Source organism: Ranitomeya variabilis, chromosome 7 (genome assembly GCF_051348905.1).
Source record: "Ranitomeya variabilis isolate aRanVar5 chromosome 7, aRanVar5.hap1, whole genome shotgun sequence".
Taxonomy (NCBI): domain Eukaryota; kingdom Metazoa; phylum Chordata; class Amphibia; order Anura; family Dendrobatidae; genus Ranitomeya; species Ranitomeya variabilis.
Genome location: NC_135238.1, coordinates 109198324 through 109224893, shown reverse-complemented (window position 1 = coordinate 109224893; position 26570 = coordinate 109198324). Strand labels below are relative to the sequence as shown.

The following is a 26570-nucleotide window of genomic DNA, read 5'->3' as shown; positions in this document are numbered from 1 at the left end:
ATATATATATATATATATATATATATAATTAATTACAAAAAGTGGAATAACATGCGATCAAAAAAGGATATAAATATCCATGGTACCGCTGAAAACGTCATATTCTCCCTCAAAAAAACAAGCCGCCATAGAGTCATCAGCCAAAAAATAAAAAAGTTTTAGTCCTCAGAATAAAGCAATGCAAAAATAATTATTTTTTATATAAAAGTTTTTATCGTATAAAAGCGCCAAAACATAAAAAAATGATATAAATGAGGTATCGCTGTAATCGTACTGACCCTAAGAATAAAACTGCTTTATCAATTTTACCAAACGCGGAACGGTATAAACGCCCCCCCCAAAAGAAATTCATGAATAGCTGGTTTTTGGTCATTCTGCCTCACAAAATTCAGAATAAAAAGCGATCAAAAAATATCACGTGCCCGAAAATGGTTCCAATAAAAACGACAACTCGTCCCGCAAAAAACAAGACCTCACGTGACTCTGTGGACCAAAATATGGAAAAATTATAGCTCTCAAAATGTGGAGACGCCAAAACTATTTTTTGCAATAAAAAGCATTTTTTAGTGTGTGACAGTAGCCAATCATAAAAATCCTCTAAAAAAACCGCTATAAAAGTAAATCAAACCCCCCTTCATAACCCCCTTAGTTAGGGAAAAATAATAAAATTTAAAAAATGTATTTATTTCCATTTTCCCATTAGGGTTAGGGCTAGGGTTTGGGTTGGGGCTAAAGTTAGGGTTGGGGCTAGGGTTAGGGTTAGGGCTACAGTTAGGGTTGGGACTAAAGTTAGGGTTAGGGTTTGGATTACATTTACGGTTGGGAATAGGGTTGGGATTAGCGTTAGGGGTGTGTCAGGGTTAGGGGTGTCGTTAGGGTAACCATTGGGATTAGGGTTAGGGGTGTGTTTGGATTAGGGTTTCAGTTAGAATTGGGGGGTTTCCACTGTTTAGGCACATCAGGGGCTCTCCAAACGCGACATGGAGTCCAATCTCAATTCCAGCCAATTCTGTGTTGAAAAAGTAAAACAGTGCTCCTTCCGAGCTCTCCCGTGTGCCCAAACAGGGGTTTACCCCAACATATGGGGTATCAGCATATTCAGGATACATTGGACAACAACTTTTGGGGTCCAATTTCTCCTGTTACCCTTGGGAAAATACAAAACTGGGGGCTAAAATATAATTTTTAGGGAAAAAAAGATTTTTTATTTTCACGGCTCTGCGTTATTAACTGTAGTGAAACATTTGGGGGTTCAAAGTTCTCACAACACATCTAGATACGTTCCTTGGGGGTCTAGTTTCCAATATGGGGTCATTTGTGGGGGGTTTCTACTGTTTAGGTACATCAGGGGCTCTGCAAATGCAACGTGACGCCTGCAGACCAATCCATCTAAGTCTGCATTCCAAATGGCGCTCCTTCCCTTCCGAGCTCTGCCATGCGCACAAACGGTGGTTCCCCCCCAAATATGGGGTATCAGCATACTCAGGACAAATTGGACAACAACTTTTTTGGTCCAATTTCTCCTGTTACCCTTGGAAAAATACAAAACTGGGGGCTAAAAAATAAATTTTTGTGGAAAAAAAATGAATTTTTATTTTCACAGCTCTGCTTTATAAACTTCTGAGAAGCACTTGGTGGGTCAAAGTGCTTACCACACATTTAGATAGGTTCCTTAGGGGGTCTACTTTCCAAAATGGTGTCACTTGTGGGGGGTTTCAATGTTTAGGCACATCAGGGGCTCTCCAAACGCGACATGGCGTCCTATGTCAATTCCAGTCAATTTTGCATTGAAAAGTCAAATGGCGCTCCTTCCTTTTTTTGCATTGGTGTGCCACACGGCCAATCCCTGATTGAAGGCTGGCTGTTTTATTTGGTATTGCACCTGTGCAGTTGCCATTTTACTTGGGTCCGCTGCACCCTGTCAGTGCAATTGTATTGAGGCCCATTTAGACAGGTAAGCATCTCTGCCTGTTTTCGGTTTGTTTTCTTGAATATTAGAGGATTTTTCCTCTTTTTGTGGTTTTCATTGCTTTGAAAAGTCAAATGGCGCTCCTTCCCTTCCGAGCTCTGCCGTGCACCCAAACAGTGGTTTACCCCCACATATGGGGTATCAACATACTCAGGACAAAATGCACAACAACTTTCGGGGTCCAATTTCTTCTGTTACCCTTGGGAAAATAAAAAATTGGGGGCGAAAAGATCATTTTTGTGAAAAAATGATTTTTTATTTTTACGGCTCAGCATTATAACTTCTGTGAAGCACTTGGTGGGTGAAAGTGCTCACCACACATCTAGATAAGTTCCTTAGGCATCTACTTTCCAAAATGGTGTCACTTGTGGGGGGTTTCAATGTTTAGGCACATCAAGGGCTCTCCAAACGCGACATGGCGTCCTATCTCAATTCCAGTCCATTTTGCATTGAAAAGTCAAATGGCGCTCCTTCCCTTCCGAGCTCTGCTGTGCACCCAAACAGTGGTTTACTCCCCCCTATGGGGTATCGGTGTACTCAGGACAAATTGCACAACAACTTTTGGTAAAATAAAACAAATTGGAGCTGAAGTAAAAAATTTTGTGAAAAAAAATTAAATGTTCATTTTTTTTTTTAAACATTCCAAAACTTCCTGTGAAACACCTGAAGGGTTAATAATCTTCTTGAATGTGGTTCTGAGCACCTTGAGGGGTGCAGTTTTTAGAATGGTGTCACACGGGTATTTCCTATCATATAGACCCCTCAAAGTGACTTCAAATGTGATGTAGTCCCTAAAAAAAATGGTGTTGTAAAAATGAGAATTTGCTGGTCAACTTTTAACCATTATAACTCCCTAACAAAAAAAAAACTTTGGTTCCAAAATTGTGCTGATGTAAAGTAGACATGTGGGAAATGTTATTTATTAAGTATTTTGTGTGACATATCTCTGTGATTTAAGGGCATACAAATTCAAAGTTGGAAAATTGCAAAATTTTCAAAATTTTTGCCAAATTTCCGTTTTTTTCACAAATAAGAGAGAACTCATGAGAAAACAGTGTCAGAATCATCAGGACCCGTTGCAGCGTTCCAGAGTTATAACCTCATGAAGGGACAGTGGTCAGAATTGTAAAAATTGGTCCGGTCATTAATGTAAAAACCACCCTTGGGGGTAAAGGGGTTAAAATAAAAACAATGTTAACAAAGTACCGTATATTATTTTCATGCACTATGCTGTTTATTTACTGCAGGGTAGTTAGTCATTATGTTTCTGTCTTAGACTTTTTTATGATATTGAAGTAAGGTTCTTAATAATAGAGTTAAGACTGTCCCAATTATGGTCACCTTGACAAGGTTGTATGGCTTTTGCATTTTTTTTTATACAAAAATATGTTAACTAAGTACTGTATGTTATTTACATGCACTATGCTGTTTATTTACTACAGGATACTTAATCATTAGGTTTCTGTCTTTGTTTTTTCTGTTCAGTGGCAAGTGTGAACATGCGCTTACATGCTGCATGAACACCAGTTTATATCCAAGTTCATACCTTTGTTTTTTTTATGATATTGTTGGGCCTGTGGAAAGTCTTGGGTCGTATGCTAAAGTTGATTAACAACTAAAGGGTATCTCTCAGCAGGTTTTTGCTATGTAATCTGAGGATAGCATGATTTAGCGGTTAAAACACTGAATTGAGGGAAGTGTCACTTATTAAGCTGTGTACTGTTGTTTAAGATGAAGATTTTATCACTAAAGATATTATCACTGCTGGAATAGGTCTGTAGAACCAGGTCCCCTCCTGTGATAAGCCACTCACTGTCATTATAGAAGAAAATAAACTTAAGCATTCAACTTATGCAGAGCTTTTTGTGATTTAATGTAGTCATTAAATAAAACGTTTCAGCCACAGTGAACGGCCTTCTACATACAGTAACTACATAAGAAAAATATACAAACAAATAAACAATAACTTGGTTTCCAAACACCAAAGTGTACAAAAAAGATAATAAATCAAACAGAATAAATAAAGTATATACAAGACAGTATTCTGGCCATTGAATGAATCTATCAAGAAAATGTAACAGGGAAACAGAGTATATTGCTCATACCATGAGAGGGGTAGTACCAGGAGCTAGTGAGTGAAAGTAATCCAGACCTATTTAGCATGGTTAAAAAAATGCTATAAGCTGAAGGGGGTCAGAATACTATCTTGTATATACTTTATTTATTCTGTTTGATTTATTACTATTTATTATTTTTTCTCCTCGCCACGACAGCACCCACTTGAGAGAGGGAATCCACCCCTAGGAACAGGAAACCCTATGGAGAGATAAAAGGGGCGGTCCCCCTCACTCCCACAGTTGGTTTCCTGTTCCTAAGGGAACTCATGGAGAGAAGAGGATACCTAGCCTGGATGCCGCTTACGCGGTTACCTTGAGGACGGCAAGGGCTCCAGAGCTGGAAGCAGCATTGGGGTCCTGTCTTCAGCTCCCCCCTCTGCTGGCAGGCACCGTGAGGCCGGGTTCGGGGAGTCGCCTGGCTCACGGAGGATGGGCGTCTGCTCCTGGCCTGCGGAGGGTGAAAACATGCAGGTAAGCGCATCTCCATGCCATGCTCAGCATGTGGCCCGGTGTGTCTTCCCCCGGAAGTGATACTAAAGCTTTCGGGGTGAATTAGGAGGAGAGACAGAGCCTGCGCTGGGGATAGTGGTACTGCGCAGGCGCGCACAACATGGCCACGACTCAGAAGTGATGAGTACTTCGGGTGCAACAGGAAGAAGATGGCGGCCTCCATTAGAAAAAGACACCGGCGGTGATACTCCGGTGTCCAGCATGGCATCTCCTAAGGACTGAAAAATCTAAGCACAAACAATGTGCTTTATGTTCCCAGCCCCTCCCGGATAGTTACACAAAAAGGATGTGTCACACGTATTGAGTCCACTTTACATGAAAAATTCTCAGTAAGGTCAGAAGATATTAGAATAATGATCAGAGAGGAATTACGAGCCTTAAGGGGTTCAGATAGTATTCCAGAAATTAAAACCAAGAAAAAATATGATTCACCAAAATCCGACCATTCCACTGTTAATGAGTATAGGGATACAGATATTTCCCAGGAATACCTTAACTCAGAAGGTGAACAAGACACATGCTTTCCAAAAGAAAGCATTGATAATCTCGTTAAATCTGTCCGAGACACCATGGGTATTAAAGATACTAAAGACCCCAAAATCCCACAGGACATCATGTTCGCAGGTTTATCAGAGAAAAAAAAGACCTACCTTTCCGGTAATTGCAGCAATAAAAAACTTGGTCAATAAGGAATGGGAGAGCCAGGGGCAAAAAGGGTTGCCTTCATCATCAAAAAGGAGCTATCCCTTTAATGATGAGGATTTGTCTACATGGACAAAAGCCCCAAAAGTAGATGCTGCAGTAGCATCCACGTCCAGAAAATCTTTACTACCAGTAGAGGATTTGGGTTCCTTACAAGACCCGCTGGATCGTAAAGCTGACTCCCTTCTAAAGAGGTCATGGGAATCATGTACAGGGGCATTTAAACCGGCAATATCAGCTACATGTACGGCAAGGTTCATGTTAGTCTGGTTAAACGATCTAGAGGAAGGTTTAAAAGGCGGTCTCTCCAGAGATAAACTAATATCTTCCATACCTTTGATTAGAGGTGCTACAGCCTCCCTGGCGGATTCTTCTGACTCTATTCGGTTAGCACCTAAATCAGCAGGCCTGACCAACGTACCACGCTGAGCACTTTGGCTGAAGGGTTGGAAAGGAGATGCTCAGACGAAATCTAAACTCTGTGGCCTACCATGCCAGGGTGAGTACCTGTTTGGTACAAAACTAGCCGAAATTCTCACCAAAGCAGGTGAGAGGATAAAGGGATTCCCTAATAATTATTTTCCGTCTTATAGGAGAGCATTTCGGAAACCTGTATTTAATAAGAGAGAGGATTTTACAAACCAGGACCACTGGGCCAATAAAGATACCAAACAAAAAGGTGCATTTTTTGGGAAACGTCCAGTTAAAATGGAAGACAAACCACATTAGGACAGATTTACCAGTGGGTGGTAGATTGTCTTTTTTCTCCCAACAATTGGGAATAGTAACATCCAACTCATGGGCAACTAGCGTCGTAACTTCAGGCCTAAAATTAAAATTTGCCCGAGTCCCTCCAGACTCCTTCCTGTTGACTTCCTTAAAATCTCAATCTCAACAGGGGTTTTTGGAGCAGGAAATAATAAGTCTCCTATCCAAAGGGGTCTTAGAAGTCCCGTTCCATCAGAGGGGGAAGGGATTTTACTCCCCTTTATTTATGGTTCCAAAACCAGATGGGTCATATAGAACTATAATAAATCTAAAGAAATTATATATCATCTTAGAAAACCAAACCTTCAAGATGGAGTCTATCCGATCCACTGTAAAACTTCTGTTTCCCAGGTGCTTTATTGCAGTCCTCGACCTAAAAGATGCATATTACCATCTACCAATTTATATCGAACAACAGCAGTATCTTCGTGTAGCGGTCATGATGAAAGGACAACTATGTCATTTTCAATATGCAGCAATGCCCTTTGGACTATCAATAGCTCCCAGGGTCTTCACCAAATTAATGTCAGAAGTGATGTCATACTTAAGGTTAAAAGATACCCTTATAGTTCCATACTTAGACGATTTTCTAGTGGTGGGGAATTCCCCTTCACAGTGTCAGCAACGCCTATTTGATACAATTTCATCTCTACAGGAATTGGGATGGTTAATTAATTAGGAAAAATCCAGATTGTCCCCAACAACCCAACATTCCTAGGTCTTCTCTTAGACTCCGTAAGTCAGAGGTGTTTCCTTCCAGAATCTAAACAACTAATAATAAGGAATAAAGTACAATTGGTAGTTAATAACCCTATAATTTCCCTCAGGGAAGGCATGTCCCTTCTTGGTTCCTTTACATCATGCATTCCAGCTGTCCCATGGGCTCAATTACATACTAGACGGCTACAGTATACCACCATACTACAGGAAGGAGAGAGACTACAGGGTCATTTAGGAAGTCATCTATCCCTACCAATAGAAGTAATCGAGTCCCAGACCTGGTGGCTAGAGCCAAATCATCTTGTAGGTGGGGTCCCTTGGGTCGTTAAACCCTCAAAAACAATTTTTACTGATGCTAGTCCTAGTGGTTGGGGAGCACATCTAGGAGATCAGATAATTCAAGGACAATGGTCTATTAGTGAGTCAGATGATTCATCCAATGAAAGGGAACTAAAAGCCTTCTATCATGCCATGTGTAGATTCCTACCGCAGTTACAAGGAACACACACAAGAATATTATCAGACAACATGACATCTGTCGCGTACATAAATCATCAAGGAGGAACGAGATCAGGAGCTCTCATGTCTATAGCAGAGTCAGACGACATCCTAACTATAGCCGAGAAACATCTTCTATCCTTGTCAGCACTGCATGTCAGGGGAGTGGACAATTCAAAAGCGGATTTCCTCAGCCATCACTCCCTCCACCAAGGAGAGTGGGTACTCAACCGTCACATCTTCAGAATGTTAACAGAGAGATGGGGCACACCCGAAATAAACCTTTTCGCAACAAGGAGCAACAGACAAGTCGAAAAATTTGCTTCACTGTTTCTGACAGACAACCCCAATATCCTCGATGCCCTCCAAGTTCCGTGGACATACCGGCAAGCATATGCATTTCCTCCAATGATACTCCTTCTGGCAGTAATCAGGAAGATAAGGGAGGACAAAGCAAACGTGATTCTCATAGCACCATTTTAGCCCAAGAGACCATGGTTCTCCTGGCTCAGAGCCATGTCAATCTCGGATCCATGGATTCTCCCTGAGGATCAGGATCTCCTGTTCCAGGGCCCCTTCAGCCACCCTCATGTGAAGGGCCTATGGTTGACAGCCTGGAATTTGATAGGCAGCTACAAAAGCTAAGAGGCTTTTCAGATAAATTAATTGATACCCTTCTACTGAGTAGGAAAAAGACTACAACAACTATACATGTAAGGGTATGGAGGAAATTTCTTAGTTTTTTTCCTAGCAGCTCTGTCAAAAGAAATTCCCATTTCCACTATCTTGGAGTTTCTCCAAAGAGTGCGCGATTTAGGCCTATCAGTTAATACTTTGAAAGTACAAGTATCTGCGCTGGGGGCTTTATATAGTCACAATATTGCAGGAGACAGGTGAGTAGCCCGATTCATTTCAGCATGTCAAAGGTCAGAACCAGTCCAAATTCCCCACATACCACCATGGGATCTCAATCTAGTTCTCAAAGCCTTAACAGGAGACCCATTCGAGCCACCAGACTCAGCCCACATAAAATACGTCTCTCTTAAAGGGAACCTATCACCCCGTTTTTTAAAAATTAGATAAAAATAGTGTGAAATAGGGGCAGAGCTGGGCTTTACATTAGTGCCTTTTTGGTGCCTTTACACCCCCGTTAGGCTGCCGAAATACCTTTGTGAAGTGGCCGTTTTGTCCTGTCACTCAAGTTGGTCAGGTCGGATGGGCGTGGTCACAGCGCTGTTTCTCCCCCAGATCAGGCTCATCATTACGTTGGTGGCGTAGTGGTGTGCGCATGTCCAAAGAGAAGATCCACTGCCCAGGAGATTCAAAACAGCGCGGTCTACGCTATTCGCCGTTTACCGGTGGGCGCGGCCATCTTTCTTGTGGCCGCGCGTGCGCAGATGGAGCGCTCTGCTGCCCGGGGCTTCAGGAAAATGGCCGCCGCGATCTCCATCTGCGCACGCGCGGAATCCCGCGGCCATTTTCCTGAAGCCCCGGGCAGCAGAGCGCTCCATCTGCGCACGCGCGGCCACAGGAAAGATGGCCGCGCCCACCGGTAAACGGCGAATAGCGTAGACCGCGCTTTTTTGAATCTCCTGGGCAGTGGATCTTCTCTTTGGACATGCGCACACCACTACGCCACCAACGTAATGATGAGCCTGATCTGGGGGAGAAACAGCGCTGTGACCACGCCCATCCGACCTGACCAACTTGAGTGACAGGACAAAACGGCCACTTCAAAGGTATTTCGGCAGCCTAACGGGGGTGTAAAGGCACCAAAAAGGCACTAATGTAAAGCCCAGCTCTGCCCCTATTTCACACTATTTTTATCTAATCTTTAAAAAACGGGGTGATAGGTTCCCTTTAAGACAGCTCTTCTTGTTGCTCTAGTATCAGTGAGAAGAGTAGGTGACATTCAGGCGTTGTCAATAGATCCTCCCTTTCTGTTAATATACCAGGACAGAATTGTCCTAAAAACAGACCCTTCTTACTTACCTAAAGTAGGCACTAAATTCCATAGGTCTCAAGAAATCTTCCTTCCTTCCTTCCTTCTATAATAACCCCGCAAATCAGGAAGAGGAGAAATACCATACACTAGATGTGAGAAGGGCCATAATAACTTATTTAGACAGAACTAGCCCCTGGAGGAAGAGCAGGGCTCTCTTCGTTTCCTTCCAGGGCCATAAAAAAGGATCTGGAGTCACGAAAAGTATGTTATCCTTGTGGATTTGGCATGCAATACTCCTGGCTTATTCATCAAAAGGGGAGAATCCGCCTGAGATGGTAAAAGCACACTCCGCCCGGGCGATAGCATCATCCTGGACTGAAAGAGCGGAGGTCCCAATTGAACTAATGTGTAAGGCCGCAACTTGGTCTTCTCCTTCTACCTTTTACAGTCAGTATACATTGGACTTTGTCTTCCTCCACTGACTTATCTTTTAGTAAATAAGTTCTTAACACAGTGATCCCCCCCCAAATAACTATCTCTGAAAGTCTCTCAAGTGGGTGCTGTCCTGGCGAGGAGAAAAACCCGGATTACTTACCGGTAATACTCTTTTATAGAGCCACGACAGTACCCACTCACTTCCCTCCCTAATAGCTATTTTGCATAAGAGCACTGATAAGGGTGAATGGTTCATTTAGCTAGTCATACTTAAGTTAAGTAAAGATAAATAAAAATATTGGATTGCCCACTAAAACTGGTGGGCGGTTCCTCTCATTCTCTGTAACCCAACTGTGGGAGCGAGGGGGACCGCCCCTTTTATTTCTCCATAGGGTTTCCTGTTCCTAGGGGCGGATCCCCTCTCTCAAGTGGGTGCTGTTGTGGCTATATAAAAGAGTATTACCGTTAAGTAATCCATTTTTTTGTACACTTTGGTGTTTGGAAACCAACTTATTGTTTATTTGTTAGTATATTTTTCTTATGTAGTTACTGAAGAAGGCCGTTCACTGTGACCAAAACGTTTTATTTGATGACTACATTAAATCACAAAAGCTCTGCATAAGTTGAGTGCCTAAGTTTATTTTCTTCTATATGTACGGTGTGGGACCCTACTTAGGCACCTCGTCTGGTAGTGCATACAGTGTCTCCCTACTCACTGTCATTAGACAGAATATATACAGAGCCTTCTGGTGGCCACAGGCAGCTTTCTCAGCTATGCTGCCTTCTACATTTAAAAGGGAATCTGTCACCTGCAAAATCAATGGTGAGCTAAGCCCACCAGCATCAGGGGCTTATCTACAGCATTCTGTAATGCTGTAGATAAGCCCCCAATGTATCCTAAAAGATGAGAAAAAAAGGTTAGATTATACTCACCTGGGCCGGCCGTCCGATCCGATGGGCGTTGCGGTCCGGTTCGGGGCCTCCCATCTTCTTACGATGACATCCTCTTCTGGTCTTCATGCTCCGGCGCAGGCGTACTTTGTCTGCCCTGTTGAGGGCAGAGCAAAGTACTGCAGTGCACAGGCCCGGGAAATATCAGAGAGGCCCGGCGCCTGCGCACTGCAGTACTTTGCTCTGCCCTCAACAGGGCGGACAAAGTACGCCTGCGCCGGAGCCGAAGCCTGAAGGCAAGAAGAGGACGTCATCTGATGAAGATAGGAGGCGCCGGACCCGGACCGCAGCGGGAACGCCCCTGGGTGAGTATAATATAACCTCTTTTTCTCATCTTTTAGGATACATCAGGGGCTTATCTACAGCATTACAGAATGCTGTAGATAAGCCCCTGATGCCGGTGGGCTTACCTCACCCTCGATTTTGGGGGTGACAGATTCTCTTTAAGAGCTGTGATTGAGTCACAATTTCTGCATGCAGTAAACTAAGTGATACATCGTTGGAATCACTGTATCCCGATTTTCATACATTATGCTGCTCTCAGATGAAGTACCAAAAACCTGGCTACAGATTCCCTTTAATTTAAAAGAAAGCATACTCTTATATCGTCTATAGATAATTGTATTAGAACAAAATGACATGTTTTCTTCTTCTCTTTGCAGAGAGGACATGATTTTTATGAAGGTGTAAGAGCAGGTAAGGTGTATCAGTGGTTACTGAAATAGCAAAACTTTCTTCACTAAATGGGTAATACTTGTACTAATTTCCCACAGTATAGACTACTTTTTCCATTGTATAATTTATGTTTTGCAAATTCCCACACATATTTTTTCAAACAATGATTGAATAAATGTTATGATTGTATCTATATACTAGCTGAAGAGCCCGGCGTTGCCTGTGCATAGTAAATATCTGTGGTTAATTATAGCACCTCACTTCTCTTATTTTCCCATCACGCCTCTCATTTTCCCCCTCACATCTCTCATTTTCTCCCTTACACCTCTCATTTTCCCCCTCACTCCTCTTATTTTCCCCCTCACTCCTCTCATTCCCCCTTCACTCCTCTCATTCCCCCCTAACACTTGTCATTTCAACCTCACATCTGTCATTTTCCGATCACTCCACTATTTTCCCTCACTCCTCTCATTTTGCACTCACACCTTTTCATTTTCACCTCACACCTCTCATTTTCCCCTCAGTATATACATGTTTGTCATCTCCCTTATATATAGTATACACCTGTATGTCATCTCCTTTATATAGTATATACCTGTATGTCATCTCCCCTGTAAATAGTATATACCTGCTGTATGTCATTTCCTCCTGTATATTGTATATACCTATGTGTCATCTCCTCCTGTATATAGTATATACCTGTATGTCATCTCCTGTATATAGTGTATACCTGTATGTGATCTCCCCTGTATATAGTATATACCTGCTGTATGTCATCTCCTCTATATACCTATGTGTCATCTCTTTTATATAGTATATACCTGTATGTCATCTCCTCCTGTATATAGTATATACAGTACGTGTGTCATCTCCTCCTGTATATACCTGTGTGTCATCTCCTCCTGTATATACCTGTAAGTCATCTCCTCCTGTATATAGTATATACCTGTCTGTCATCTGCTCCTGTATATAGTATATACCTGTGTGTCATCTGCTCCTGTATATAGTATATATCTGTGTGTCATCTCCTCCTGTATATAGTATATACGTGTGTCATCTCCCCTGTATATAGTATATACCTGTGTCATCTCCTCCTGTATATAGTATGTACCTGTCATCTCCTCCTGTGTATAGTATATACCTGTGTGTCATCTCCTGTATATAGTATATACCTGTGTGTCATCTGCTCCTGTATATAGTATATATGTGTCATCTCCTCCTGTATATAGTAAATACGTGTGTCATCTCCCCTGTATATAGTATATACCTGTGTCATCTCCTCCTGTATATAGTATGTACCTGTGTGTCATCTCCCCTGTATATAGTATATACCTGTGTGTCATCTCCCCTGTATATAGTATGTACCTGTATGTCATCTCCCCTGTATATAGTATATACCTATGTGTCATCTCCCCTGCATATAGTATATATGTGTGTCATCTCCCCTGTATATAGTATATACCTGTATGTCATCTCCTCCTTTATATAATATATAACTGTATATCATCTCCCCTGTATATAGTGTATATACCTGTATGTCATCTCCTCCTGTATATAGTATATACCTGTGTGTCATCTCCCCTGTATATAGTATATATGTGTGTGTCACAGTGTGTCATCTCCTCCTGTATATAGTATATACCTGTGTGTCATCTCCCTTGCATATAGTATATATGTGTGTCATCTCCTCCTGTATTCAGTATATACCTGTATGTCATCTCCACCTATATATAGTATATACCTGTGTGTCTTCTCCCCTGTATATAGTATATATGTGTGTGTGTCATCTCCCCTGTATATAGTATATACCTGTTGTAAGGTTTGTACCCGCTCAGATGCGTAGGAGGAAACAGGAGGCACATTCTCTTTAATGTCCATGTGGGTTTATTTGCTCCATAAACCAGCAAGGCAGCAACAAAAAGGAAAACAGTCCGTACATCAGGCCGACATAGCATAAAAGTCCATAGAAGAGCTCTGCTTTTCTCAGGCCTGACGGCACACAGGCTGTGCAATGTCCAGCACTCAGGCTCTATCTGAAGCCATAGACACAGAAGGGCTTCTTCCTCTCAATACACAGACTCCTGTCTGTAGTGTCCAGCCTGGACACATGGAAATCTGTACACCCTGACAGACTCCCAAACACTCCCTCCCATGTGCCAAACACACCTCCATTAGGTAGCCTGAAACCACACACAGGAACCCATCACATGATGGTGTGGTTGTGACATCACCACAGGTCCTGAAACACATATAGAGAGGTATGGTTATGCCCCTTACGCAGGGATGAGGTATATGGGTAGCCAGACCCTCCCATCTCTCATAGCTACCCATAACCCGGACCCAAGTATACTAAACAACTCCTTATTGCTTTATGTGCAAAAACACTCTGGGTTACATCGCGGGGAGAATCGATCCCTGTGACACATACCTCCCATTAACCACCAGTCACACCACATATTCCCCCCCTCTGTTCAAACCTGCGGGGTTGAACACTTGTCCTAAACCGAGAGCCTCGAGACAGGGCACCCACATAATCTTGCTCAACCCGTCGAGAGGGCCTTCCCAATTGGTTTTGAGCATCAGCTCCTGAGACATAGTCCGTCACTGTCACCACATCCCTGTCTGTGAACAATGTGCTATCAGACTTTGTCGCCTCATGTTTCAGCCTCAACAATCTATTAGGCCTTCCCCGCCTCCATTGGTCAGTACGTAGGCATAATTCCCTTGTACCCATACGTCCTGTCTGGTCTGACTCTTTGTCATTTTGTCCGCTACAGGGTCTCCCACTTGGGTCACTTAGCCCTGAGCTAACTGAGGCATCACTGCTTCTACCTTTTTCATCAGGCCACCTTCTCCCATGGTCTTTATTGTCTGGAGAGCAATCCATCTATTTTTCTCTATGTCCTCTGTTAGCTTCAGCTTGAGGACTTCCAGTCTTATGCGAACCTCTTCGCCTCTCTTTACCGCGAGTTGAAAGTTGAGGCAATCTGTTTGCCATTTCCTGCAGTTCTATATCGATCTGCTCCCTCTCACGTCTTAGCTGCTCAACTTCTTTTAGGTAACCCATGCGGTACCCCAAGAGCATTCGGATATTTTCAAGACTCTCGATGGATCCGACAAGAAGGAATGGAACCATCCCATCTTCACCCACGACCTGGGCCTTGTCATCACCCAGAACCCTCAGTCTCTTCACACGGGATCTATTTACAATCTCCTGCATCACTTGCCCAAGCCTTCCGATGACTTTTCCCACCAAATTTCTGGGTACCAGAATGATGTCTTCCACCAAGCCGAGCCGACTTTGAGCTTCTCTCGCTAGCTCCAGATGTCGAGCGGCTTCCTCATTCTTCAACGTGATCATTTGTTTTGTGCGGAGGCATTGTAGATGCATCTCTCTCAGGACAGCCACCCGCTTCACTGTGACTTCCCTAGTCGAAAGTATGACCAGTTGAAGAGTCTCAGGCGCCCAGTGCACCCTACACGCTTCGACGCCTTTTTAAAAGCCTCATGCACCTCCTCACTGGAACACACTTCTTGCATGTCTTCGGGTACGTCTGTTACACATTTGAAAACTGAAGTCTCACCTTCTTGGCCATATTGTTGGACCTCCTCGTCCTTAGGGTCAGCGCAGTTTTCCAAGACCTCGGTGTCCTTTGTTCGGCCATCTGCGTGGCACTTCCCTTGCTGGATTTCTTCCTCCGTGGAGGCCCCTTCTTTGGTCAGCCTCTCCAGCTTACTCTTCTTCATAGCGATCAGATCGGGAGAGCACAACAGTTCGATTTCCAGGTCATCTGTGGATTTCTGGAGCTGTTGATTAGTCTCCTTTATCTTGAGCTCTCGGAGAACTTTATCTTGCTCCTCTACCAAGCAGCGACGCTCATCCTCTCTCTGGAGAAGCTCCTGCTGATTCTTCTCTTGTGCCTATCTGAGCACCTCCATATCTTTCAATACGGCCTTATTTATGGTTTGACATGCTGACAGGTGACCTCAGAGCTCAGAGACTTCCTTCTCCAGCTTACCCACTCTTTGCTCAATCACCTCTCTCAGGACCCTTTCTCGCTCGACTATTTCTTTAAGCAGCTCTATCTCATGTTCCTGCTCTCTTTTGGCCAGCACATGTCGCACCATCACCTCTTTAATTAGATTTTCAGATGGGGTCTCTTGCCCACCCACACTCTGCCTCTTCAGAGTTCCTCCTGTTTCTGCATCCACCTCAATGGTCTCTCCTGGGCTCTCTGTCTGTTTACTCCTAGGTACCTCTTGACTTTTGGTAACTTCAGAGTTCTCCGTCTCTTCAGCCTCAGGTACTTCATCATACTTGGCCATTTCACTCTTCCCGGGCATTGCAGATATGGTTCTACCACAGGTTTGTTCTAACCCCAGCCCATCACCAACTACCTCAGTGCTAGGGTTTGTCAGAGATTAAGATGTGTCACTTTTACTCAGCTCCCCCTTACTGCACTCTTTTCCCCTTGCGTTCGAGTCACAGTCTTAATAGGAGTCACCCCCTCTCACCCTGTCATCCTGGATCAGCAATTCCCCACTTAAACAGGTATCAGACCCACACTTTCTTCCGGTCACCTGTAACTCTGGACTATTGACCTTAGGTGGCGCTACCTCCTCCTCTTTATGCATCCCATTAAGAGGAATCCCCACAGCCTGCTGCTGTAATGGGGCTTCAATATGACCGTTCCGTCTCTCCTCTGAGCAACCCCACACTTCGTCAACTTCCCATATGTCCTCAAACATCACAAAGTCCCGGCCCCTCTCAAAGGGGTAGAACAAGTCTGGTGTTATACCGCCATCTTGGCACTCTACATTTTTGGACATATCAATGATCACTTTGTCCACAGTATAGTCAATAGTGACCCCATGAATGCAGCGAACATTGACCTTTTTCTCGGTTAGACAGAAAATGAGAGGAGTTTCTGTCAGAGTCACCTGACTCTTTGAGTCCAGCCGTCCAGATACTCCTTCATAGTGTAACATAACAGTACACACCTGTGGCCTGTCATCAAATGGGAAGTCTATGCCGCACTCGGAATACGCAAAACAAAAACACTGCTGTTCCCCAGACATGTCTACTGAGGTAACCAGTGCCGCCCCTTTTGAAAGCTCCACCCCTTTTGGGGACACTATCCCCTTTTTGGACTCCGCCCCTTTTAGGGCCACCACCCCCTTATGGGCTATTTTCTCCTTTAGGGCCACTACCCCCTTTTCGGCAACTACCCCCTTTTAGGACGCCGCCCCTTTTTTGGGATGCCCGGCCCCTTTTTGGCCAACCATAATTATTTGGGTCACCGCTCTGTTTTTGGGACTCCACCCCCTCTGGGGTACACCCCGTGGAATTCCCCACAGTACTCTCAAGCCCCAACAGTTCCACAGTTTATGTATCTTTAGCTCGGCACTGGCCCTTTAAGAGTCTGCACAACCTGGAGCACATTTTTTTTTTATTATTTTTTTTTTTCAATGCTTCACCAGCTCTTGCTGGCACTGCTACAGCTCCTGCTGCAGTCCCAAATCACTGGCACCTCCGGGTGCTAATCACAAGCTGCTGCTACCGCCACTGCAGCTCCTGCTGCTGCGGAACCTCTTGATGCAACCGCGCTGCACGGCTCAACCCGCCGATCCACAGCAAACCACTTGTCACCTTCAGTCTTCGTGGCCCCGCCGAGCCACAGCAAGTTGATCAGAGAAGAAAAAAAATTATTCATGGACTCGCCGGTCCACAGTAAACACCTGCACAATAATGGAGGTGTGTTTGGCACATGGGAGGGAGTGTTTGGGAGTCGGTCAGGGTGGACAGATTTCCATGTGTCCAGGCTGGACACCACAGACAGGAGTCTGTGTATTGAGAGGAAGAAGCCCTTCTGTGTCTGTGGCTTGAGATAGAGCCTGAGTGCTGGACATTGCACAGCCTGTGTGCCGTCAGGCCTGAGAAAAGCAGAGCTCTTCTATGGACTTTTATGCTATGTCGGCCTGATGTACGGACTGTTTTCCTTTTTGTTGCTGCCTTGCTGGTTTATGGAGCAAATAAACCCACATGGACATTAAAGAGAATGTGCCTCCTGTTTCCTCCTATGCCTCTGAGTGGGTACAAACCTTACAATTGGTGTTTCGAATGCGGGCAACGATCCAAGGAGCACATGTTGCAGCGCTGGCTGGTCTGAACCAGTCTTGACAACCGTGAGTAAATACTGATCGGGGTCAGTGAGAACTGCTGTTTGTGGGACACCTCTGAGGAGAAGAGGGATCCGGGAACCTGTGTGGCCGGCAGGTAAAGGACAGGAGTCCGTGTGATATTGACCGGGGTCAGTGAGAGACTGTGTTTTTCCTATAAAGCACGTGTGGCCCGAAACCACACCCAGGAACCCATCACATGATTAGACATGTGGTTGTGACATCACCACAGGTCCTGAAACACATATAGAAGAGGTATGGTTAAGCCCCTTAACCAGGGGTGAGGTATATGGGTAGCCAGACCCTCCCATCTCTCATAGCTACCCGTAACCCGGACCCAAGTATACTAAACAACTCCTTATTGCTTTATGTGCAAAAACATTCCGGGTTACATCGCAGGGAGCATCCATCCCTGTGACACATACCTCCCATTAACCACGTGACCTGTGTGTCATCTCATGTATATAGTATATATCTGTGTGTCATCTCCCGTATTAGACCTCGTTCACGTTATTTGCTCAGTATTTTTACCTCAGTATTTGTAAGCTAAATCCCCAGCCAACAGGAAGCCCTCCCCCCTGGCAGTATATCTTGTAGTTTGTCTGCTTATTAATCAGATTTTTATTTTTGAAGGATAATACCAGACTTGTGTGTCTTTTAGGGCGAGTTTCATGTGTCAAGTTGTGTGTGTTGAGTTGCGTGTGACAACATGCATGTAGCGACTTTTGTGAGATGAGTTTTGTGTGGCGACATGCGTGTAGCAACTTTTTGTGTGTCGAGTTGCATGTGACAGGTTAGTGTAGCAAGTTGTGTGCAGCAAGTTTTGCGTGTGGCGAGTTTTATGTGTGGTGCGTTTTGAGTGTGCAAGTTTTGTGTGAGGCAACTTTTGCATGTGTTGCAACTTTTGTGCATGTGGCAATTTTTCCGCGTGTGCAAGTTTTGCGTGTGGCGAGTTTTCCATGAGGTGAGTTTTGCACGTGTGGCGAGTTTTGCGTGAGCCTAGTTTTGCATGTGGCGAGTTTTGCGCGTGGCGAGTTTTGAGCGGCGACTTTTGTGTTTTGACCTTTATGTGGCGAGGTTGGTGTATGTGTGGTGAAATGTGTGCTGAGGGTGATATATGTGTTCAAGCACGTGGTAGTGTGTGGCGCATTTTGTGTGTGTGTTCATATCCCCATGTGTGGTGAGCATCCCATGTCGGGGCCCCACCTTAGCAACTGTACAGTATATACTCTTTGGCGCCATCGCTCTCACTCTTTAAGTCCCCCTTGTTCACATCCGGCAGCTGTCAATTTGCCTCCAACACTTTTCCTTTCACTTTTTCCCCATTATGTAGATAGGGGCAAAATTGTTTGGTGAATTGGAATGCGCGGGGTTAAAATTTCGCCTCACAACATAGCCTATGACGCTCTCAGGGTCCAGACGTGTGACTGTGCAAAATTTTGTGGCTGTAGCTGCGACGGTGCAGATGCCAATCCCAGACATACACACATGCACACACACATTCAGCTTTATATATTAGATATACCTGTAAGTCATCTCCCCTGTATATAGTATATACCTGTATGTCCTCTCCCCTGTATATAGTATATACCTGTATGTCATCTCCCCTGTATATAGTATATACCTGTATGTCATCTCTTCCTGTATATAATATATAGCTGTGTGTCATCTCCCCTGTATATAGTATATACGTGTATGTCATCTCCCCTGTATATAGTATATACCTGTATGTCATCTCCTCCTGTATATAATATATAGCTGTATATCATCTCCCCTGTATATAGTATATACCTGTATGTCCTCTCCTCCTGTATATAGTATATACCTGTATGTCATCTCCTCCTGTATATAGTATATACCTGTGTGTCATCTCCCCTGTATATAGTATATACCTGTATGTCATCTCCCCTGTATATAGTATATACCTGTATGTCATCTCCCCTGTATATAGTATATACCTGTATGTCATCTCCTCCTGTATATAATATATAGCTTCATGTCATCTCCTCCTGTATATAGTATATACCTGTATGCCATCTCCTCCTGGCTGTCAATTTGCCTCCAACACTTTTCCTTTTACTTTTTCCCCATTATGTAGATAGGGCAAAATTGTTTGGTGAATTGGAACGCGCAGGGTTAAAATTTTGCTCACAACATAGCCTATGACGCTCTTGGGGTCCAGACGTGTGACTGTGCAAAATTTTGTGGCTGTAGCTGCGACGGTGCAGATGCCAATCCCGGACATACACACACACATACACACACACATTCAGCTTTATATATTAGATATATATATAAGGCATCTTGATTACTCGTTAATCCTGCCCCCTGCACAGTAGCTCCGCCCCCACCACATTACCACACACAATCCAGCCCCACCACCCATTACCACACACAATCCTGCCCCCCCACCCATTACCACACACAATCCTGCCCCCACCACATTACCACACACAATCCCGCCCCCCACCACATTACCACACACAATCCGCACCACATCACCACACACAATCCCGCCCTCCCACAAATCCCGCCCACCACATCACCACACATAATCCCGCCCCCCAACACATCACCACACATAATCCCACCCCCAACACATCACCACACATAATCCCGCCCTCCCAACACATCACCACACATAGTCCCGCCCTCCACCCCATTACCACACATAATCACGCCCCCCCACCCCATTACCACACATAATCTCGCCCCCCCACCCCATTACCACACATAATCTCGCCCCCCACCCCATTACCACACATAATCTCGCCCCCCCACTCCATTACCACACAATGCCTCCCCCCACCACATCACCACACATAATCCCACCCCCCACCACATCAGCACACATAATCCCACCCCCACTACATCAGCACACATAATCCCACCACATCAGCACATATAGTCCCGCCCACCCACCACATCACCACACATAATCCCGCCCCACGTCACCACACATAATCCCGTGCCCCCAACACATCACCACACATAATCTCGCCCTCCAACACATCACCACACACAATCCTGCCCCCCCACCCCATTACCACACATAATCCTGCCCCCCCACCACATCACCACACATAATCCCGCCTCCCCACCACATTACCACAGATAATCCCGCCCCCCACGACATCACCACACATAATCCCGCCCCCCCACATTACCACACATAATCCCGCCCCCCACATCACCACACATAATCCCGCCCCCACTACATTACCATAGATAATCCCCCATCACATTACCACACATAATCCCGCCCTGCACCACATTACCACACACAATCCCTCCCCCCACCACATTACCACAGATAATCCCGCCACCCCACCACATTACCACAAATAATCCCTGTTGTGAATTTGGATTCTGGGCTCCCCCGGTGGCTACTGGTGGAATTGAACTTGTGTCATCATCTTCCCTGTTCACCTGTTCTCATCAGATCTGGGTGTCGCTATATAACCTGGCTTCTCTGTTAGTTGCTTGCCGGTCAACAATGTTATCAGAAGCCTCTCTGTGCTTGTTCCTGCTCCCAGACATCTACGAGATAAGTTGGACTTTCGTCCTTGTTTGTTTTTGTTTACTGTCATGATCTCCATGGCCAGAGAACTAGCATAAGCCTATATAGGAACAAGCTCTTGGAAGATGGTAACTGTACTGACCATGAACTAAACCTACCGCACAACTAGAAGTAGCCAGGTAGCATGTCCTACTTTTTATCCCTATATGCCCAGCGCCGGCCGGAGAACTAAATAATGCTAGCAGAGGGAAATATAAGACCTGACTCACCTCTAGAGAAATGCCCAAAAAGGAGACAGAGGCCCCCCACATATATTGGCGGTGATTTTAGATGAAATAACAAACGCAGCAGGAAAATAGTTTTAGCAAATTTGAGGTCCGCTTTCTAGATAGCAGAAGACAGAAAGCACACTTTCATGGTCAGTAGAAAACCCTAACAAAACACCATCCAGAAATTACTTTAGGACTCTGGCATTAACTCATAATACCAGAGTGGCAATTCCTGATCAACAAGAGCTTTCCAGACACAGTAACGAAACTGCAGCTGTGAACTGGAACCAAAAAACAAAAACAAACAAGGACGAAAGTCCAACTTATCTAGTAGATGTCTGGGAGCAGGAACAAGCACAGAGAGGCTTCTGATAACATTGTTGACCGGCAAGCAACTAACAGAGAAGCCAGGTTATATAGCGACACCCAGATCTGATGAGAACAGGTGAACAGGGAAGATGATGACACAAGTTCAATTCCACCAGTAGCCACCGGGGGAGCCCAGAATCCAAATTCACAACAGTACCCCCCCCTCAAGGAGGGGGCACCGAACCCTCACCAGAACCACCAGGGCGATCAGGATGGGTCCTATGAAAGGCACGAACCAGATCGGAGGCATGAACATCAGATGCAGTGACCCAAGAATTATCCTCCTGGCCGTATCCCTTCCACTTGACCAGATACTGGAGTCTCCGTCTGGAAACACGGGAGTCTAGGATTTTCTCCACAACGTACTCCAACTCACCCTCAACCAACACCGGAGCAGGAGGCTCAACGGAAGGCACAACCGGTGCCTCATACCTGCGCAATAACGACCGATGAAAAACGTTATGAATAGAAAAGGATGCAGGGAGGTCTAAACGGAAGGAAACAGGGTTAAGAATCTCCAATATTTTATACGGACCGATGAACCGAGGCTTAAACTTAGGAGATGAGACCCTCATAGGGACAAAACGAGAAGACAACCACACCAAATCTCCAACACAAAGCCGAGGACCAACACGACGGTGACGGTTGGCAAAAAGCTGAGTCTTCTCCTGGGACAACTTCAAATTGTCCATCACCTGCCCCCAGATATGATGCAATCTCTCCACCACCGCATCCACTCCAGGACAATCCGAGGATTCCACCTGACCGGAGGAAAATCGAGGATGGAACCCCGAATTACAGAAAAACGGGGACACCAAGGTGGCAGAGCTGGCCCGATTATTGAGGGCGAACTCCGCCAATGGCAAAAAAGCAACCCAATCATCCTGGTCAGCAGACACAAAACACCTCAGATATGTCTCCAGGGTCTGATTAGTCCGCTCGGTCTGGCCATTAGTCTGAGGGTGAAAAGCAGACGAAAAAGACAAATCTATGCCCATCCTAGCACAGAATGCCCGCCAAAATCTAGACACAAATTGGGTTCCTCTGTCAGAAACGATATTCTCAGGAATACCATGCAAACGAACAACATTTTGAAAAAACAGGGGAACCAACTCGGAAGAAGAAGGCAATTTGGGCAGGGGAACCAAATGGACCATCTTAGAAAAACGGTCACACACCACCCAGATGACAGACATCTTCTGGGAAACAGGCAGATCTGAAATAAAATCCATCGAGATGTGCGTCCAAGGCCTCTTAGGAATAGGCAAGGGCAACAATAATCCACTAGCCCGAGAACAACAAGGCTTGGCCCGAGCACAAACGTCACAAGACTGCACAAAGCCTCGCACATCTCGTGACAGGGAAGGCCACCAGAAGGATCTTGCCACCAAATCCCTGGTACCAAAAATTCCAGGATGACCTGCCAATGCAGAAGAATGCACCTCAGAGATGACTCTACTGGTCCAATCATCAGGAACAAACAGCCTATCAGGTGGACAACGATCCGGTCTATCCGCCTGAAACTCCTGCAAGGCCCGCCGCAGGTCTGGAGAAACGGCTGACAAAATAACTCCATCCTTAAGGATACCTGTGGGCTCAGAGTTGCCGGGTGAATCAGGCTCAAAACTCCTAGAAAGGGCATCCGCCTTAACATTCTTAGAACCCGGTAGGTATGACACCACAAAATTAAACCGAGAAAAAAATAATGACCAGCGCGCCTGTCTAGGATTCAGGCGCCTGGCGGTCTCAAGATAAATCAAATTTTTGTGGTCAGTCAATACCACCACCTGATGTCTGGCCCCCTCAAGCCAATGGCGCCACTCCTCAAACGCCCACTTCATGGCCAAAAGCTCCCGATTCCCAACATCATAATTCCGCTCAGCGGGCGAAAATTTACGGGAAAAGAAGGCACAAGGCCTCATCACGGAGCAGTCAGAACTTTTCTGCGACAACACTGCCCCAGCTCCGATCTCAGAAGCGTCGACCTCAACCTGAAAAGGAAGAGCCACATCAGGCTGACGCAACACAGGGGCAGAAGAAAAACGGCGCTTAAGCTCCTGAAAGGCCTCCACAGCATCAGGGGACCAATTAGCAACATCAGCACCCTGTCTAGTCAAATCGGTCAATGGCTTAACGACATCCGAAAAACCAGAAATAAATCGACGATAAAAGTTGGCAAAGCCCAAAAATTTCTGAAGACTTTTAAGAGAAGAGGGCTGCGTCCAATCACAAATAGCTTGAACCTTGACAGGATCCATCTCAATGGAAGAGGGAGAAAAAATATATCCCAAAAAGGAAATTCTCTGAACCCCAAATACGCACTTAGAACCCTTGACACACAGAGAATTAGACCGCAAAACCTGAAAAACCCTCTTAACTTGCTGGACATGAGAGTCCCAGTCATCCGAAAAAATCAGAATATCATCCAGATACACTATCATAAATCTATCCAAAAAATCGCGGAAAATATCATGCATAAAGGACTGGAAGACTGAAGGGGCATTAGAAAGACCAAAAGGCATCACCAAATACTCAAAGTGGCCCTCGGGCGTATTAAATGCGGTTTTCCACTCATCCCCCTGCCTGATCCGCACCAAATTATACGCCCCACGGAGATCAATCTTAGAGAACCACTTGGCCCCCTTTATGCGAGCAAACAAATCAGTCAGCAACGGCAATGGGTATTGATATTTAACCGTGATTTTATTCAAAAGCCGATAATCAATACATGGTCTCAAAGAGCCGTCTTTTTTTGACACAAAGAAAAAACCGGCTCCTAAGGGAGATGACGATGGACGAATATGTCCCTTTTCCAAGGACTCCTTTATATATTCTCGCATAGCAGCATGTTCAGGCACAGACAGATTAAATAAACGACCCTTTGGGTATTTACTACCCGGAATTAAATCTATAGCACAATCGCACTCACGGTGCGGAGGTAGTGAACCCAGCTTGGGTTCTTCAAAGACGTCACGATAATCAGACAGGAACTCAGGGATTTCAGAGGGAATAGATGATAAAATGGAAACCAAAGGTACGTCCCCATGAGTCCCCCTACATCCCCAGCTCAACACAGACATAGCTCTCCAGTCAAGGACTGGGTTGTGAGACTGCAGCCATGGCAATCCTAGCACCAAATCATCATGTAGATTATACAGCACCAGAAAACGAATAGTCTCTTGGTGATCCGGATTAATACGCATAGTTACTTGTGTCCAGTATTGTGGTTTATTATTAGCCAATGGGGTGGAGTCAATCCCCTTCAGAGGAATAAGAGTCTCCAAAGGCTCTAAATCATACCCACAACGATTGGCAAAGGACCAATCCATAAGACTCAAAGCGGCGCCAGAGTCGATATAGGCGTCCGTGGTAATAGATGACAAAGAGCAAATCAGGGTCACAGACAAAATAAATTTAGACTGTAAAGTGCCAATGGAAACGGATTTATCAAGCTTTTTAGTACGCTTAGAGCATGCTGATATAACATGAGTAGAATCCCCACAATAGAAACACAACCCATTTTTCCGTCTAAAATTCTGCCGCTCGCTTCTGGACAGAATTCTATCACACTGCATGCTTTCTGGCGTCTTCTCAGTGGACACCGCCAGATGGTGCACTGGTTTGCGCTCCCGCAGACGCCTATCGATCTGAATGGCCATTGTCATGGACTCATTCAGACCCGCAGGCACAGGGAACCCCACCATAACATCCTTAATGGCATCAGAGAGACCCTCTCTGAAAGTAGCCGCCAAGGCACACTCATTCCACTGAGTAAGCACAGACCATTTACGGAATCTTTGGCAGTAAATTTCAGCTTCATCTTGCCCCTGCGATAGGGACATCAAAGTTTTTTCTGCCTGAAGTTCCAAATGAGGTTCCTCATAGAGCAACCCCAAGGCCAGAAAAAACGCATCCACATTGCGCAACGCAGGATCCCCTGGTGCCAATGAAAAAGCCCAGTCTTGAGGGTCGCCGCGGAGCAAGGAAATCACAATCCCAACCTGCTGTGCAGGGTCTCCAGCAGAACGAGATTTCAGGGACAAAAATAACTTGCAATTATTTCTAAAATTCTGAAAGCCAGATCTATTCCCTGAGAAGAATTCCGGCAAAGGAATTCTCGGCTCTGATACCGGAGCATGAACAACAAAATCTTGCAAACTTTGTACTTTCGTGGCGAGATTATTCAAACCTGCAGTTACACTCTGAAGATCCATTATAGACAGGTGAACACAGAGCCATTCAAAGATTAGAAGGAGAGAGAAAAAAAAGAAAGACTGCAGCATAGACAGACTGGCAAGTGATCCAATTAAGAGCACAAAAAAAAACAAAAAAAAACTCTCAGCAGACTTCTTATTTCTCTCCTTTCTCAGCCAAGGATTTTAACCCTTTAGTGGGCCGGTCAAACTGTCATGATCTCCATGGCCAGAGAACTAGCATAAGCCTATATAGGAACAAGCTCTTGGAAGATGGTAACTGTACTGACCATGAACTAAACCTACCGCACAACTAGAAGTAGCCAGGTAGCATGTCCTACTTTTTATCCCTATATGCCCAGCGCCGGCCGGAGAACTAAATAATGCTAGCAGAGGGAAATATAAGACCTGACTCACCTCTAGAGAAATGCCCAAAAAGGAGACAGAGGCCCCCCACATATATTGGCGGTGATTTTAGATGAAATAACAAACGCAGCAGGAAAATAGTTTTAGCAAATTTGAGGTCCGCTTTCTAGATAGCAGAAGACAGAAAGCACACTTTCATGGTCAGTAGAAAACCCTAACAAAACACCATCCAGAAATTACTTTAGGACTCTGGCATTAACTCATAATACCAGAGTGGCAATTCCTGATCAACAAGAGCTTTCCAGACACAGTAACGAAACTGCAGCTGTGAACTGGAACCAAAAAACAAAAACAAACAAGGACGAAAGTCCAACTTATCTCGT

General features: G+C 44.9%; 1 protein-coding gene across 4 annotated transcripts in view; it reads left to right on the top strand.

Moving 5' to 3' along the window:
* HIBCH (3-hydroxyisobutyryl-CoA hydrolase) overlaps positions 1-26570 on the top strand; it is a 962330-nt gene that overhangs the window by 761468 nt on the left and 174292 nt on the right. For 3 of the 4 annotated variants that reach the window (XM_077275660.1, XM_077275661.1, XM_077275657.1), the window contains one exon: positions 11278-11311. The exons of the other annotated variant lie outside the window; for it this stretch is intronic. In XM_077275660.1, the coding sequence (XP_077131775.1) occupies positions 11278-11311 (34 nt within the window). The remainder of the gene's footprint in view (positions 1-11277; positions 11312-26570) is intronic. 4 annotated transcript variants of the gene reach the window in all.